General features: G+C 39.4%; 1 protein-coding gene across 7 annotated transcripts in view; it reads left to right on the forward strand.

The window, feature by feature from the left end:
- The window catches only part of LOC125236259 (nucleoside diphosphate phosphatase ENTPD5), a 40,853-nt gene extending 22,711 nt beyond the window's left edge, over positions 1–18,142 (forward strand). For 4 of the 7 annotated variants that reach the window (XM_048142963.1, XM_048142961.1, XM_048142965.1 and 1 more), the window contains 10 exons: positions 3,410–3,498; positions 4,051–4,167; positions 4,550–4,596; positions 5,379–5,467; positions 9,495–9,521; positions 10,626–10,782; positions 12,256–12,402; positions 13,809–13,981; positions 15,784–15,947; positions 17,239–18,142. In XM_048142963.1, the coding sequence (XP_047998920.1) occupies positions 3,410–3,498; positions 4,051–4,167; positions 4,550–4,596; positions 5,379–5,467; positions 9,495–9,521; positions 10,626–10,782; positions 12,256–12,402; positions 13,809–13,981; positions 15,784–15,947; positions 17,239–17,331 (1,103 nt within the window). In that variant the 3' untranslated portion in view covers positions 17,332–18,142. Of the gene's footprint in view, positions 1–3,409; positions 3,499–4,050; positions 4,168–4,549; positions 4,597–5,378; positions 5,468–9,494; positions 9,522–10,625; positions 10,783–12,255; positions 12,403–13,808; positions 13,982–14,014; positions 14,109–15,783; positions 15,948–17,238 lie in introns of all 7 variants that reach the window. The other 3 variants (XM_048142964.1, XM_048142966.1, XM_048142962.1) reach the window with 2 other exon arrangements.
- The last annotated feature ends 334 nt before the right edge of the window (positions 18,143–18,476 follow it).

The raw sequence follows: 18,476 nt of genomic DNA on the forward strand, positions 1-18,476 counted from the left end.
ACCTATTTTACGACACCCATGACGACTTTTGTGTCAAAGTGACAGTCAGCAATGTCAGATTCCATATTGGTCATTAATTTTGGAATCAGCACCCCTAAAACCTATTTTACGACACCCATGACGACTTTTGTGTCAGAGTGACAGTCAGCAATGTCAGATTGAACATTGGTCATTAATTTTGGAATCAGCACCTCCTAAAACCTATTTTACGACACCCATGACGACTTTTGTGTCAAAGTGACAGTCAGCAATGTCAGATTCCACATTGGTCATTAATTTTGGAATCAGCACCCCCTAAAACCTATTTTACATGACGACTTTTGTGTCAAAGTGACAGTCAGCAATGTCAGATTCCAAATTGGTCATTCATTTTGTAATCAGCACCCCCTAAAACCTATTTTACGACACCCATGACGACTTTTGTGTCAGAGTGACAGTCAGCAATGTCAGATTGAACATTGGTCATTAATTTTGGAATCAGCACCCCCTAAAACCTATTTTACGACACCCATGACGACTTTTGTGTCAAAGTGACAGTCAGCAATGTCAGATTCCACATTGGTCACTAATTTTGGAATCAGCACCCCCTAAAACCTATTTTACGACACCCATGACGACTTTTGTGTCAAAGTGACAGTCAGAAATGTCAGATTGAACATTGGTCATTAATTTTGGAATCAGCACCCCTAAAACCTATTTTACGACACCCATGACGACTTTTGTGTCAGAGTGACAGTCAGCAATGTCAGATTGAACATTGGTCATTAATTTTGGAATCAGCACCCCCTAAAACCTATTTTACGACACCCATGACGACTTTTGTGTCAAAGTGACAGTCAGCAATGTCAGATTCCAAATTGGTCATTAATTTTGGAATCAGCACCCCCTAAAACCTATTTTATGACACCCATGACGACTTTTGTGTCAGAGTGACAGTCAGCAATGTCAGATTGAACATTGGTCATTAATTTTGGAATCAGCACCTCCTAAAACCTATTTTACGACACCCATGACGACTTTTGTGTCAAAGTGACAGTCAGCAATGTCAGATTCCACATTGGTCATTAATTTTGGAATCAGCACCCCCTAAAACCTATTTTACGACACCCATGACGACTTTTGTGTCAAAGTGACAGTCAGCAATGTCAGATTCCAAATTGGTCATTCATTTTGTAATCAGCACCCCCTAAAACCTATTTTACGACACCCATGACGACTTTTGTGTCAGAGTGACAGTCAGCAATGTCAGATTGAACATTGGTCATTAATTTTGGAATCAGCACCCCCTAAAACCTATTTTACGACACCCATGACGACTTTTGTGTCAAAGTGACAGTCAGCAATGTCAGATTCCACATTGGTCATTAATTTTGGAATCAGCACCCCCTAAAACCTATTTTACGACACCCATGATGACTTTTGTGTCAAAGTGACAGTCATCTGAGGTACTACATATTCGTAATCTGAAAGTAATCAAGTCAATAATTTCAGTTATTTTGAATCGACTATGATTCCGAATTATTGGTAATAGTAATGATTGTATAGATGATTAGTGATTCCTTTACATGTAATGGTAATTTACCGTTTCACTTGATTACATTACAACTTACAAGTAATCTGACACCCAGTAGTGTCAGATTACAAAGTAAAATCAAGTAATCGTGTAATCCGGAATCGATTACGATTTCCCCATCTCTGGGTTTAGTTATATGGTTCATTGGTACTGGTGACCACCATCTGGCTCCATCATCAGACCCTGAGTACCACCTCTTGTCAAAGGTCTTGTTGAGACGAACCCAACGAGCCTAAACACGAAGTCGTTTACTTACATGGTTCACTGGTACTGGTGACCACCTTCTGGCTCCATCATCAGATCCCGAGTACCATCTTGATGTGTCTTATCATCTTGACCGTATTGTAATTTTCACATTTTTATCATCACAACGTTGTAATACTTTAACATTCAAACATAACAAAGTATTACAAAAGCAAATATTTACGGGTCTAGGATCAAATTCGTTGGTCGCTGTTTACACACACACAATGCGAGGATAGCCCGTGTAGAAACAAGGCGTCCGACCCACACAACAATAAATATTCTCGACGTTTGCGATGAAAACTCGGAGACCAAAGCGACATACGTCTTACCTGCTCGAGCTCCGGCGCGGCACTGAAATCGCAGGCGTCCGTCGCCGGTAAAATAGCGACAGGAAGGCTAGTTTTCAAAAAATTGGCAAAAAATCATGATAAAATATTATAACGACAAATGGATAACAGCAGTTTAAGCACACTGTGCAGATTATTTATATACTAAAATAACTTCGATAACATGTAGATTTTCGGAGAAATGATCACTTGTTTCGATGTATTTTCAAGACAAAATTGAGTTCGTTTTACTTTCAATTTCTCAATTTCAAAGGATTAAATGATAAATATTGTTTAATGGGCCTTAAGTACAAGATATTTGGAACTTAAATTTACCTCATTTATGAGAGTGATCTTATCAAATTTTACATAATAAGAGCTCCGAATTTTGTGCTTCACGCGGTTTTTCCTAAACGAGCATCAGAAAAACAATCATTACTAATTGAAAAAGCTTTTTTTTTCATATGTTTTTTATTTAACCGACAGTTAATAAGATGTTCTAACTGAAACAAGTACTTTCACTGTCTTTTAGTATGAGTAAAGTGTACAATTTTGTCGATAAATATTGTGCATTTTACAATATATCGCCTTTTTTTGTCATAGCGCTCTTAAATTAAAAATAAAACAAATCAAACCATTATTAAAAACTAGCAAATGCAAATGCCCACGGCTTCGCTCGCGTTAGAAAGAGACAAAAAGTAGCCTGTCACTCTCCATCCCTTCAACTATCTCCACTTAAAAAATCACGTCAATTCGTCCCTCCATTTTGCCTTGAAAGACGGATAAACAAACAGACACACACACTTTGCCATTTATAATATTAGTAAGGATAACTTCTTGTTGTATAATTTTTCGGTGTAAAGTATTCTTGAATTGCTATACTACCTAAGTGGAAACTGTTTTTAACTTATGAGTTAACTATGTTTGTAATTGGGCATTTTCAGAATTTGGGTCCCCCCAATTAGCAAAAGTTGTTAACAAAAATTAACTCACTGTCAGTTTATTGACGACAATTAAGCATAAAATCTGTCTATAAATTTACTTTTTTCTCATTCTGAATGTAGATTATCGCTCAAAGTTTATGTAATTAAAATAAAAACAATATTTTTATCGTCACAAAACTGACAGTGGGTTAATTTTTGTTTAACAACTATCGCTAATTGGGGGGTCCCAAATTCTGAAAATGGCCAATTATGTCTTGTAATTGTACTATAACTAATATAATGCTATAATAGTTATTTATTATTTTATTGTTTGTTCGCAGTGTTCGGGCAGCCTAACTTAGATTTAGAGGAGGAATACTTCGAGCAGTCGAAGCCGGGGCTTTCTTCCTTCGCCGACGACCCTGCTAAGGTATGATATGACCAAATAAAATACAATAGTTCTATACACACCTATCAATATTAATAAAGAAATTCACAAGTTACGGCAGCTTACCAAGCGAATGAATCCAATCCATTCTTACCTTAATACTTAAAGACCCTAAACCTGTGTGCGTGCGTGCGCGTGTGGTGTGTTCGCGATAAACTCAAAAACTACTGAACGGATTTTCATGCGATTTTCATCTATGAATAGAGTGATTCTGTGTATGTAATTTGTTGAGATTTTGTTTGAATTCGTTGAAATATGACCATACTTAGCTAATCGAGTCTGACAAAATCCGGCTGGCTAAGATCTTTAATCGAAAACGCAAAGCGAAACCGAAAGCAGAAAGGTGGTCATAGGAACTCTGTTATGAAACGTCGTATCCCCATCGAGTAAAGGGTTTTTAGAAACGTCTCGGAGAGCAGTAGATGACTGTTGAAAGAAAGGTACAGTCGGCGATAAAAGCTTGTGCCAAAAATGATTTTTTTGTAAAATTGGATAAAAAAAATTGTCTAATAACGGAAAGTTCATATATTTTAGGGAGCGGACACAATAGTGCAGCTAATCAAGAAAGCCGAGTTCCTGACGCCATTGGAGAAGAGACGGAACACGCCGCTCATAATCCGAGCTACGGCCGGTTTGCGTCTATTGCCACAGGTATTTGTACCTAATGAAAAACTATGAGTAATTTCACCCCGTTACCCCGTGTGGTGACGAGTTAAGAATTTCATCACCCCCTTTCTTCCCGTGGGTGTCGTAGAAGTCGACTGTGGGATATGGGTTAAATTGTGGCGTAGGCGAGAGGCTGGCAACCTGTCACTGCAATGTCACAATTTCGATTTCTTTCAACCCCTTTTTGCCAAGAGTGGCACTGAAACTTGGTAGTTCATGTGCTCTGCCTACTCCTTTATGGGATACAGGCGTGATTATATGTATGTAATTTCATAAGATATCTTTCGAAAAATTTCTTTTGCCGATCTCTGTCTGTTTGATTTTCTGCGAGTTTTCTTGACAGTTAGTTATTTTTTTTGTTATACAGGAAAAGGCACGCAAGTTGCTTGAAGCAGTTTCAAATGCTGTTGGCAAGTGAGTACCATTTTTGTGTTCAGATTTTCTTAAATTTCATCTAAATTCAATCTTTGTTAAACAGGTCTCTTAAATTCCTTTACAGTACACTGAAACTTTACTTTTACTTATTGCGGGTTTATCCGTTTGAAACAAAAGTATTTTAGTAAACGGAATAAATAACAATATTGATTAAATTAGCCAAACAATATGTGTCATGTTGCTTTTATAAAATCGACTTGTTGATTCAAATATATTTTTTTATTCAAATGACAAGTGACTTGTAGAATGTACTAATTTATCGCCACTCATTATTTAAAATTGCAAACGGGACTTAATCGCGTATTTACTTTGTTTTAAACACTATGTTTTAAATACTAACCTTCGACGTTTCAAGGACGGCATTGTCCCCGTGGTCTCGGAGCAGACTGGCTGAAGTTGACATCAACATCTTCTAGCTGTACGAGTTTTTCGAACTACCCGCACTTGGTCCTGACTACCCACTTGAACAGTTTGTGCACTAGGGATGTCACCTTGTCGACACACAACACTCACGATATTCGGTTTTTCAACCTGCTATATTTGTTTCTTCTTGCATTTACTAATGACCGGGTTCCATGTGCAATTTTAAATATGTGTAAAAATCGTGAAAGTTTAAATCAATGTTATCGCCACTCGTTTTGAACATCCTTTTTTCCTTATATTACAGACTCTCGTGAAAATTTTAGTCCATAGCTATGTTCAAAATGCGGTAGTTCCAAGGTCTCACGTCCAAGTTCTCCTAAATAAACCCATTGTTCCAGGTTGGGGTATGACACGCGCGCCGGCATCGAGATCATGGATCCCGCTGATGAGGGCATCTTCATCTGGTACACCATCAACCTGCTCCATAGTAAGCTACTTAATTATTTATTCTACTTTTTAGGGTTCTGTACTTCAAAAAGAACAAACGGAACCCTCATAGTCATACTCATGTAAACGTTTTGGTGTTAAACTGTAAGTTTATATTGAAATTAAATAAATGAAATGAAATGAAATAGGATCACTCATGCGTCTGTCTGTTAGTCTGGTTTTGCCAATTATCTCCAAAACTACTGAACCGATTAACTTGGGTACACATATGTAAACAAACCTGTGACCCAAAGACGGACATGTACCTAACTTACATGAATAATTTTTTATGGGTCGCTTTTGGGAGGTAAACGTGAAAATTAAATAGGTATTAAGGTGGCTCGCTTAGGTTACCCGAAGCTCAGGCTGCGTTAGATGGCGTTAATCTGCAAATTACCAGTCTTATTTTTTTTGTGGAGTCGTACAGGCATTTATATACTTTCAATTATGCTTCGCGAACATTTAATATTAAAATTGACGTATTACAACAAACATTCAACTTCTCATTGTAACGTTAATCCCATCAATGTAAATAAATTTACTATTTTACACTATTTTTAAGTACCACTCACACATACAAACAGTGTTTTAGTATTCCTTCTAGTCGATAATTTCACGCGGCGACAGCTTGTTTAAATAGCCTTGCGGTAAATACGTGCCATCGCATGATTTGCATGGAAGTACTGGGTTCGAATCCAGGACTTTTTCTCTTTTTTTTTAATACTACGTCGGTGGCAAACAAGCATACGGTCCGCCTGATGGAAAGCGGTCACCGTAACCTATGGACGCCAGCAACTCAAAGAGTGTCGCATGCGCGTTGCCGCCCCATTAGAAACTTGTACACTCCCCTTTGCTGCGTGTGCACAGCAAAAAGGAGTGTACAAGTTCAAAGGAGGGTTTGGGTTGCCGACGACTCAAAGGACAATAGACGGAACAAATTAGTTCCGTAAGTCCTCCCGTCGTCAGCACCCCACACCCTCGTTGAGCTCTGGCAGTCTTACTCACCGGCAGGAACATAATACTATGAGACACTATTTTTTGTTTTATTATTATACATAAATGTATATGTACTCGTACAGTAGTTACTAAGCGTTTTCCACAAAAAAGATTAAAAACCTATTCTCTTACATGGTAATAATTTTTGGGTTCGTCGAACTCAGAATTTCTAACATAATTATCCTAATCTGATATTTTAAAAAATTCCAAAAAAGTATAGATAAATTTTAGTTTCTAAACTACGATTCGAATGTTTTTTTTTCTAATTGTTTATTTTCGATGGAGCAAGGGTATTCAAATCGCTTTTGAAATCTTAAATTAGTAAATGAAAATGCAATAGTTAACTGAGTAACGTAATGCTTTAAAAACTCAAGCGGACATTTTTTATCTAAGGAGTAATTTCGATAAAATATTATATTTAGCGAGGGTATTAAAAGTTGTGTTTTATATCTCAACTTAATAAATAGAAAATCAAAATGACAATAAAAAAATCAATATGTTCTCTAAGATAAAATTGATACCTTCGGCTCTCCATTCTTGCTCGGTCAATAAAAAATACGAAATTTATATCCAAAAAAATACAAAAAGTTTATAGAATCCTGGGAATCGAACGCACCTTCACGGCGTGACAGACGACTGTACACCAACGACGCCATTACATAACACGCTGTTCCCGACGAAATTGGGCTATACATATATAATTATTTAAATATAAATAATAATGTCAAATCCATACGTCCATACTAATATTACAAATGGGAAAGGGTGTGTGTCTGTTTGTTTGTCCGTCTTTCACGGCAAAACCGGAGCGACGAATTGACGTGATTATTTAAGGGGATTTAGTTGAAGGGATGGAGAGTGACATAGGCTACTTTTTGTCTCTTTCTTACGCGAACGAAGCCGCGGTCAAAAGCTAGTTTATTATAAATGGGAAAAGCTGGTTACTCTATAATCTGAAGTGGAAGAATTCGTTGTTTGACCAAAGATAATGTGTGTTTGTTTGTTTGTCCGTCTTTCACGGCCAAACGGAGCGACGGATTGACATGTTAGAGAGATTGAGATAGTTGAAGGGATGGAGAGTGACATATGCTACTTTTGTCTCTTTCTAACGCAAGCGAAGCCGCGGGCAAAAGCTAGTACAGCACGGGTAGCATGGTCGCGCGATAGACGATAAAATATCAGGCCGTCCCTGTCGCACTATTAGTAAGTGCGATTATAGGGACGGCCAGATGTTTTATCATTTATCGCGCGACCATAATTGCCTGCCTGGACCAGATTATATTGATGATAATTATTATTTGTAACCATTTAGTTAATATTGTCTTCAGTTACCGCGATAGTTACTCATGAAATAAAAACTATGAAAACGGATTAATTCGCGTAATGAGTTTAAAATTCATCCCGATGTTTCAAACACTTTACAGCGTTCGTGGTCAACGGGTGACTGAGGAAAAATTACAATGTGCAAAAGCTACCCATATTCTTGTATATAACCATTTAGTTGTTGAAGAAAAACATTCACACAACAATAACATAGGTCAACCAGCTCAGTAAATGCAATACTTTACTAATACTATGCCCACACTATGACCTATGTAGGTATAATGTATTATACCAGACGTGTGTATCTTATTTTATCAACAAAGGCATAATAAAGGATTGTATTGTATTTTTGTATGAAAATAAAAAATAGGAAAGCAATATAGTAATAGTCAAATATTCCATTAAAAAAATAAAAAATACTTAATAAATCCATAAAAGTTCAAATGATTAAAAAAAACTTCGGACTCGAACCCACGATCTTCTGCATCATAGTCAGTCGTTTGACCGAGACGCCATTTCGATTTACATTAGCAGTGTCGAAATACACGATATGTATCTTTGTTGACAAAATGCGTCATTATTTCTGAGTCTGCTTGAGTCAACTAAACCAATATCTTTAAATAATTACTTGTCAAGAGCCAAATGTCACTGATGACAATGTCAACTAAAAATGCGCGAAATATGACGGCTCTGTGTCTGTACACAAAAATTTGGCACGCACATTTACGTAAAATTAATAAAAAATTCACATGGATTTGTCCATGATTTCTGTATGAAACAATGTATTTCATTCACTACCGCGACGACGGATAATGTATAGTAGATGTATGCGCATATTTTTATTTAGTTGTAGTGTGCGGTGACTAAATAAATGGTAGATGTTTTTTGTATGGAAAGCGAGCCACCTTAAAGTTTCTTGAATAGGCTAGTTTCCTATACTTGAAATAAAATATTTTATGCATTGGACGAAATAAACCACCACATAATTAGAAGAAAAATATTTACACTAGTTATGTTTAAACATAATTTCTATTTAATAAGTCAAAGAGAAATATATGAAGGAAATGAATTGACCGTGACGTCACTCCTCAGTATTTCATAGTATTTCCATATTTTATCAAATCGTTTTCACAGTTCTTAAAAAGAAGCTGATTTGACTAGTAGGAAGCTAGCCTATTGTGTTGTGTTACATATTATAAGCCTGCTAAGTCTTTACTTGATCGTCTCCACGTTGCGGATTTTCCGCTGAACCAATTTCTTTTAAGGGCATAAGTAAGGAAAGATTTGTAACTTCATACATCAGTAAATGCGGGTTATTTGTGACATCTAGCGTAAATTATCAGTACCACTACTCGATACTAGGTGTCAACAGTGTCTCGTCTGCCAAAAATTTAATATTAACTAGAACAGTTTACAACTTATATTACAAACAGAAGGAATTGAGAACAGAATACTGATTAATACTATTGTATCATTAGACTCTTCGTTCGTCGCGACATCTATTGACAAGTAGCAGTTTAAGGGTAAGGAATATTTGACACCCGTCGTCGAAAGTCATCGAATGTCACTGATGTTAGTGTTCGTCACGAAATAAAGGCCCTTACCTGGATTCTAACCCAGGACTACGTTAATTGGAAATGGTAAAGCATACAATCTGTATGGACGTATTTTCAGTATAGCTTGATACATTTAGTCTTTTCTGAACGCAGGGTCACCGACACATGGACCGTTTCATTGTAAGTCAAACTTGTGAGATAAAACAATCTAAGCAAAAAATCAAGTTCTTTAACCTCCTTAGGCCTGATTTAGACGGCGTGAGAGCTCGCATGCGATTTTAGTTACATTGCGGGCTGTTGAGGTTACACACAATTTTGCACAGCTATCAAATACTGCAATGTAATAAAACTCGTATGCGAGTTCTCGTACCGTCTAAATGGGCGCTTATTCGTAAACGTTCACTAACGTTATTAGGCCAATAAAGTTCGTTGGTCCCTTTCTATCACACCAAAGAGGATTGAGTACTATAGAGAGATTAGAGAGTTACTGTCAAAGTAAAATATGTAGTCACAGCGCATAGACTGACATCTCTCGACACAAGCTTAAAACGTTTAAGCCTCAATTTTGACAATTTGGCCCATATTCTTAGCTTGATATGTGTTGAAATGTCAAATATCAATATTAGCGCCATCTAGCCGAGCGTCCCCCAAAGGTGTAACGCCATCTAGGCCACCGTACCTTTTTCTGTATGGCTCTGTGGTACGTTTTTTTATTAGACTGTAGCTGTCTATACGGAGTTACATATCGTCACTACTTTTAAAAAATCTCGTGTCTCACGCTGTTCCTCAAAGTTAAAACGCAGTAAGTCTATATGCATTCCATACATACTTACTACAATTTTCTTTTCATTGACAGACGAAGATACAAGTTTTTTTAAAGTAGTGACGATATTATGTCTTCGATCACACCAATACGTCGGTAAGTGACAAACGAACTTTATCGGCTTGATAATTTTAGTGACCGTTTGAGAATAAGGGATTATTCTTCCTTGCTGTGTTACCACGGCTAATGAGAGGGGTCTGCTTTGGCAATTAATCCAAGGATTTTATTATGCCTCATAGGTCCATCTTTTAAGTACACTTGTTTATGGTAAGCTTGTGGTGCACTCTGGAAAACCGATATTTTTTACTCACGGCGGTACGGAGAAGGTATATTTTTGATGGATATTCTACACCAATCGATCGATCGTTGTATCTAGATAGAAACCATTGATTGGGTAACCTTAGTAATTTTTAATTCCAAAATTGTTTAGTCAAATACGAAATATAATTTCTCATTTCCAGATATAATGGAGGGTGAAACGATGGCAGCCCTAGACTTGGGTGGGGGCTCCACACAGATCACTTACCAGCTGACTCCGCAAGACGCGTTCAAAGTCCCGAGTAAGGATCTACACGTCGTGCCTACTAGCTCTGCCAACCTAACCGTTTACACGCACAGGTACGTTTATCTTTTCATATATGTGTATTTAAAAATCGTGACTGTAATGATGAAACCTTGATGAAGGTCAGATCAATCGTTTTCGAATTTAATACAAAAATGACTAATTATGTTTATTGCTTATTAACCTAGTTACTGACGTTTGTAAAGCTTATTCTACACGAACCCGCAAAGATCTACAAAACCACAAGACCCGAAAACTGCCAAAACGATTGGCTATTATGGAATTAATATGAAATACTGAGGAGTGACGTCACGGTCAATACATTTACTTTATATCTTTCTCTTTGACTCATTAAATATAAATTATGTTTAAACATATCTACTGTTTTTATTTTTCTTCTAATGAGTCAAATACATAATATTATTGGTGTCAATGATATAAAATGTAACATAAATTAAATCTATACAAAATAAATAAGGTAGGTCCTACACTAAAACTAAAATATTCCTCCCTGGATCGTACCCGGCTCAAAAGTCCCCATTATTCCCGCTGCATTACACCGCTGGACGGCAATGGAGACCTGTTGGACCAGATACGACCCAGAACGAGGATCGCAGCCCCTCTCCCGCAAACGACGCCCTAAATCTTTGAAAAAGGAGCGAGCCTCTGAGCCCCAAGGCCCCGCCGTCTCAATCGCCACCGGCACAAAGTCGTAAGCCGACTCGAACGCGGAGTACTTTGCGTGCTTAGCCTTTGCCGCGGACTCCGCTGCCGAGGCAGCACAACCTGTAGTCTGCCTCAAATGGGATGCAGCGTAAGTGCTGACACAAGTTGCATCCCATATAAGGCAGCGCCCTCTCTGCCACGGGACCAAGGTCAGCCCGTCAGGCCTTTTACCATCGGTGCGACTCAACCCTGGCGGTTCCAAGACGCACGGCACATTAGCCGACACTAAGGCTCGGCGCACGATCTCATTAATAGAGTGATGCCTCGGGAATCGGCCGGCACACCTCTGACAACTAAGGCCGTGGTGCCCATCTTCCCCCACCAATATTCCACAACGGCACCGATGAACCTCGCACACCCTCGCCCCCAACCTGAGAGCCGTCGAGATTCTCAAAGAGTCATTGTCTAAGAGCGTTCCAAGCTGAGGCGAAGGCAGGGCGTGTAGCCACGCCCCAGATTCCGGTCGCTCTAGGTCGTTCTTCTAATTAGGTGGTGCTTCATTTCGTGCTACTGCATAAAATTTCTATTCAATTCAATTCATGTAGGCCTAGTTACAAGCTCTTATGAATAGTTCATTACATAATATATTATGATCTTAATCTAACCTAATTATCAGAGCAATTTATTGTTGTAATTATTGTTCATAATAATATTGAGTCTATAATATACAATTTCATAAAAAAAGAATCGTTAAACAAAAAATATATAATTAGGTATATATGTATATATAAAAATACAATACATGTATAGGAATCTGGCCTAATATTTTTTTGCCAAAAACTTTATATTTAATATCTTTCCAGCTATCTGGGCTTGGGTATGTTAGCGGCGCGTCGAGGCATCTTTAAATCGGAGTCTGGCAACGATTCTGTAGATATCGTCTCTTCGTGTGTAGAGCCCATTGTTTCTGGAGAGAAGTGGACCTACGCTAACGTGGAATACACTATTAGGTAAGACCAAAGAGGATCGAGTATTATGGCCCATTTAGACTGTACGAGAACTTGCGTACGAGTTTTATTACATTGCGGTATTTGATGGTTGTGCAAAATTGTATGTACCCTGAACAGCCCGCAATGTAATTAAAATCGCATGCGAGTTCGCACGCCGTCTAAATCAGGCTTAATAGAGAGTTACTGTCGAAGTAAAATGTGTAATCACAGTGCATAGACTGCGTTCTCTTGACACAGGCTTGAAACTTTTGAACCTCAGTTTTGACAATTTGGCCCATATTCTTAGCTTGATATGTTTTAAAATGTCAAATATTAATATTAGCGCCATCTAGCTGAGCGTACCCCAAAGGTGTAATGCCATCTAGGTCACCGTACCTTTTTCTGTATGGTACTGAGGTATTTATTTATTTATTTATTTAAACTTTATTGCACAAATTATCAATAAAAAGTACAAATGGCGGACTTAACGCCTTAAGGTATTCTCTACCAGTCAACCATTGGGCAAAACAGAAATAGTTAGTTTGGTGCACAATATTATAGAGCCAGTATGAGATTGTAATGATTAAATACAAGGTATGTTTTTTTCTTAGAATTTATCTGTCTATACGGAGTTATATATGCCTTTGGTAAGACTGTTTAAATACACAGTACATATATAGTGCGTAAAGCGTTTCTTACGTATTTTTACGGAAACGTACGAACGTGTCATGGTATTTCAGTCAGTACAAGACGTACAGACGCTGTCTGACCTAGTATGACGAACGTTTCCGGAAAAATACGAAGGAAATGTTTTTCGTACTACATCTATATATAGGTTGACGTACAGCTACTTGTAGTAGTGTAGAACCAAGGATGATTTATATAGGACTTACAATCTCCATACTTAGAATCGTACGTCATTTTTTTAGCGCCACCTATGCATTACACCTTTAATATTTTATTTACAATGTTCATAATATTGTCTTCGGTTACCGCGATAGTTACTCATGAAATAAAACTATGGAAACGGATTAAATCGCGTAAATTCATCCCGACGTTTCGAACTCTTTACAGCGTTCGTGGTCAACGGGTGACTGAGGAAAAATGTGGTCATGGTTCGTTAATATTTCTTGTATGTGGGTAGCTTTTGCACATTGTAATTTTTCCTCAGTCACCCGTTGACCACGAACGCTGTAAAGAGCTCGAAACGTCGGGATGAATTTTAAATTCATTATACGCGATTTAATCCGTTTCCTTAGTTTTATTTCATTACAATGTTTATTTTTATCTACACTTTTATAAAGGATAAGTCATTAAGGGATAAGTCCGCCTACATTGTATATTATTGACTCTGTAACTGTTTCCTTTATATACAATAAAGCTTATACATACATACATACATATAAAAATAACTCAATTTTTTTCAGCGGCGCCTCCCGCCCAGCGAACATGAAACGAGAAGCAGCCTTCGAGCGCTGCTACAAAATAGTCACCTCATACGTAAAGGCCACTCTAGACTGGGAACCTAAACACCCGCCCAAAGGCAAGGTGGCCGCTATGAGCTTCTTCTACGAAGTGGCCGCTGACGCTGGCCTTATCGGTGAGTATATCTATCTCACTCTGACACGTAAAGGCCACTCTAGACTGGGAACCTAAACACCCGCCCAAAGGCAAGGTGGCCGCTATGAGCTTCTTCTACGAAGTGGCCGCTGACGCTGGCCTTATCGGTGAGTATATCTATCTCACTCTAACACGTAAAGGCCACTCTAGACAGGGAACCTAAACACCCGCCCAAGGGCAAGGTGGCCGCTATGAGCTTCTTCTACGAAGTGGCCGCTGACGCTGGACTTATCGGTGAGTATATCTATCTCACTCTGACACGTAAAGGCCACTCTAGACTGGGAACCTAAACACCCGCCCAAAGGCAAGTTGGCCGCTATGAGCTTCTTCTACGAAGTGGCCGCTGACGCTGGCCTTATCGGTGAGTATATCTATCTCACTCTAACACGTAAAGGCCACTCTAGACTGGGAACCTAAACACCCGCCCAAGGGCAAGGTGGCCGCTATGAGCTTCTTCTACGAAGTGGCCGCTGACGCTGGCCTTATCGGTGAGTACATCTATCTCACTCTAACACGTAAAGGCCACTCTAGACTGGGAACCTAAACACCCGCCCAAGGGCAAGGTGGCCGCTATGAGCTTCTTCTACGAAGTGGCCGCTGACGCTGGCCTTATCGGTGAGTACATCTATCTCACTCTAACACGTATCAAATATCGTATTATGGACTGATCGGCGATTTGGCTAACTATAATGTCTTAGCTATCTACCAAAAACTGCTTTCAGTCCCAGATATATATTATTGTAAGTAGAAAGTTTTAAAGCAATCTAGCTAGTCGTTTTAAGAGGGTAACTTAGTTTGTATGGTGAACACTGCTTGCCAGGGTTCGAAAATATCCGATATTTATAATAAATATCAAAATATCGGATATTTATGATATGATATATATCAACTTTGATATATATCCATTTTGTATGAAAGGCATTTCATTTTTTTGTTGCGTTATTTATGAATACTACTTTAGATAAGGAAAAATGTACTAAAAACATAAAATTTTGTATGTATGTAAATAGTAACAAACACAAAAGACAAGTTTTTTAACAATGTTACATTTTTCGAAACCATTTTTTATTGAAATATTTATTTAAAAAAAAGATATATATCGGATATTTATATTCATTGATATTATCGTCGAACCTAGCTGGATATATCCGATATATCCAATATATCCGATATATATCGGATATATATCCTCGAACCCTGCTGCTTGCTGCAGACCCTTACACTGTAAAATAACTTGGAAACCTTATTTTAGTTGATAAATATATGTTTATCCTAGAGGCCACAGTGCCACTCTTGGCAAATAACGGGTTGAATGAAATCCAAATTATGACATTGCAGTGACAAGTTGCCAGCCTCTCGCCTATGCCACAATTTAACTCATATCCCACAGTTGACTTTTACGACACCCACGGGAAGAAAGGGGGTGGTGAAATTCTTAAGCCGTCACCACACGGGCACTGAAACTTGAGTAATTTCACAGTATAATAAAGAGTACTATCGTACAGTATGGCCACTCTCGCTCCCCGCTGAAAGTGCCGCCCACCCCCTCTCGGTTACCTCACAGTTACCGCCTGTCATATTTCACTCATACAAGCATAGTACGCGTTCACCTACACGAGCTTAGACTGTGTGCTAGGAACGCGCCTCTTTCATATATTTGATCGCCAGTGTCCGAGGTGTGGTAGTTTCATGTGCTCTGTCTATCCTTTTATGGGATACAGGCGTGATTGTATGTATGTGTATACTATATCCCAGAGGCTTTATCGTGAATGTTTGTTGCAGACGTAATGAAAGGCGGCACGATATCTGTGTCCGCGTACCGCCAGGCGGCGCTGCGCGCGTGCGGCGCGAGCAACGTGGAGCAGCCCTTCGCCTGCATCGACCTCAGCTTCTGTCTCGCTCTGTTACAGCAGGGCTACAAGATCCCCGACCACTCGCCTGTGTCGGTACGTACTCTCTTTTATAAGAAACTGCACAATATTTTACTAAAACGGGATTTCCTGCCTCGTATCTTTAAACGACCTCGTTGCGCTCGGTCGTCAATATCTACTCCGCCTATATGGGTAAGTAGTCTACTGTCTTAGATGTAATTGTACTGAAATACAGTATATCTACGAGAAAAAGGAATTGCCAGCCTCGCCTCTTTATACGGCCTCGTTTCACTCGGCCTGTCAACTTGTAGTTGAGTCGTAAAGGCGGCTCCACACGTGTCTGCGTACCGCCAGGCGGCGCTGCGCGCGTGCGGCGCGAGCAACTTGGAGCAGCCCTTCGCCTGCATCGACCTCAGCTTCTGTCTCGCTCTGTTACAGCAGGGCTACAAGATCCCCGACCACTCGCCTGTTTCAGTGAGTATTCATTGTTTCAGATCGGATATTATAGTGAACAGGGATTGCCAGCCTCTTGTCTTTATACGTCCTCGCTGTGCTCGGCCGTCAATATCTACTCTATAATCTCCATCATGTCCTGTCAACCCTTCGCCTGCATCGACCTCAGCTTCTGTCTCGCTCTGCTGCAGCAGGGGTATAAGATCCCCGACCACTCGCCTGTTTCAGTAAGTATTCATTGTTTCAGATCGGATATTATAGTGAACAGGGATTGCCAGCCTCTTGTCTTTATACGACCTCGCTGTGCTCGGCCGTCAATATCTACTCTATAATCTCCATCATGTCCTGTCAACCCTTCGCCTGCATCGACCTCAGCTTCTCTTTAGCTCTGTTACAGCAGGGGTGTTAAGTCGATGTAGCGTTCGACATGTTTCGATCCATTTTCGAGGATCTTTCTCAAGAGTAGCGAAACATGTCGAACGCTATATCGACTTAACAAGTGAGTAACCCGCTTAAAATATTTTTAAATATGTTTGAGTCTCACGGGAGTTTTATAGTTAAAGTTCCGGAGGTTGCGGGTTCGAACCCCAGCTAGCACCAATGAGTTTTTCGGAATTTATGTGCGAAATGTCAGTCTCTTTTCGGTGAAGGAAAACATCGTGAGGAAACCGGACTAATTCTGATAAGGTCTAGTTTACCCTTCGGGTTGGAAGTTCAGATGGCAGTCGCTTTCGTAAAAACTAGTGCCTACGCCAAATCTTGGGATTAGTTGTCAAAGCGGACGCCGGGAGGATGATGACTCTATTTATATGCAAACATTGTCCCCCACTCGAAATTGCACCACTGTACCTTACATGTAACATTTTGATTTATTTTCTCTTCAATATGCCTAATGTTTAATTTTTGTCAACAGCTTTTCAAGAAAGTGAACGGCCACGAAGTATCCTGGGCGTTAGGGCTCGCGTACACTTCGGTAGTCAATCGCCTCGCCGAGGCCAAAGTGTAAACACACCCTAGACTAGCCAATAACCGCTGATGTACAGTGAGTTGCAAAAGGGCATGCAATATCGCAACATTGTACACGGTACGAGAACTCGCATGCGAGTTTCACTATTGAGACATTTGATTCGTACAGATCCTTTCACGAAAACTGGCACTATGTAATGGTACAAAGAAACTTTGGTTGTATGAGACACCTAACCCTTTAGCACAACTTTCCTTGTCGCGCGCGAGTCCATACGTCAAGCGCGACTTCAAGTGTGGACTCGCGCGGGACAAGGCAAGTTGTACTAGAGAAGCTGGCAGGCAAGCATGGCCGTCCCTATCACACGATTTGTAAGTGCGATAGGGACGGCCTGATGTTTTCATTTACCGACCCTGGTTATACGCCTGGGCACGCAGCCAAATGCACAAACGCTCACAATAACATCATTATTCTGCGTTTCGGCGTCTATCGTCATTGTCACGTCGGCTAGTTCGGCTGTATCGATATCGATATACTGTCAAGAGTTGTTAATCTGTCACACATGCGTATTTTCATTCACTGTTGTGAATTCACCTGTACTGATAGCATGCGAGTTTGCGCGTCTAAATAAGCCTTAAGGCTATAAGGGCGGGAGAACTAAAGCACAAAACATTATGGTGTTTATAATATTTAATGTCACCTTATAAAATAATTCCATCGGCTAGTTGCTGCCACTCGTGTACATGGGCCATTTTTTTTTGGATTTGGAAATTTTTATCTGTTTTCCACTCAGAATCGCGAGCTCTTTCAATCCTAATAGGAGAAAAAAAGTATCCCAAGGTTTTTTTCCCATTCCGTTACCATTTTTTCATACATTTTGTATGGCGATAACGGAATGGAAGGTTCGAAAAAATGTATGGAAATCTTGGGACATTTTTTTTTCTCCTATCAGGATCGAAAGAGCTCTCGATTCTGAGTATGAATCGCGTAAAAACTACCCATGTTACAAAAAAAGTGGGGTGGACAACTTTGAAAAAAAAAAAATGGCCCACATAGCCTATAGACTAAATAGTGAAATAAATGGATATCAGTATCAAAGTAATAAGACAAACCAGTGTGCGTAGCCGAATGCACAAACGCTCACGATAATATATCTCGTAGCTATCTCTATCGCTCTTGCGTATTGG

The sequence above is a fragment of the Leguminivora glycinivorella genome, chromosome 19, assembly GCF_023078275.1.
Source record: "Leguminivora glycinivorella isolate SPB_JAAS2020 chromosome 19, LegGlyc_1.1, whole genome shotgun sequence".
Taxonomy (NCBI): Eukaryota; Metazoa; Arthropoda; class Insecta; order Lepidoptera; family Tortricidae; genus Leguminivora; species Leguminivora glycinivorella.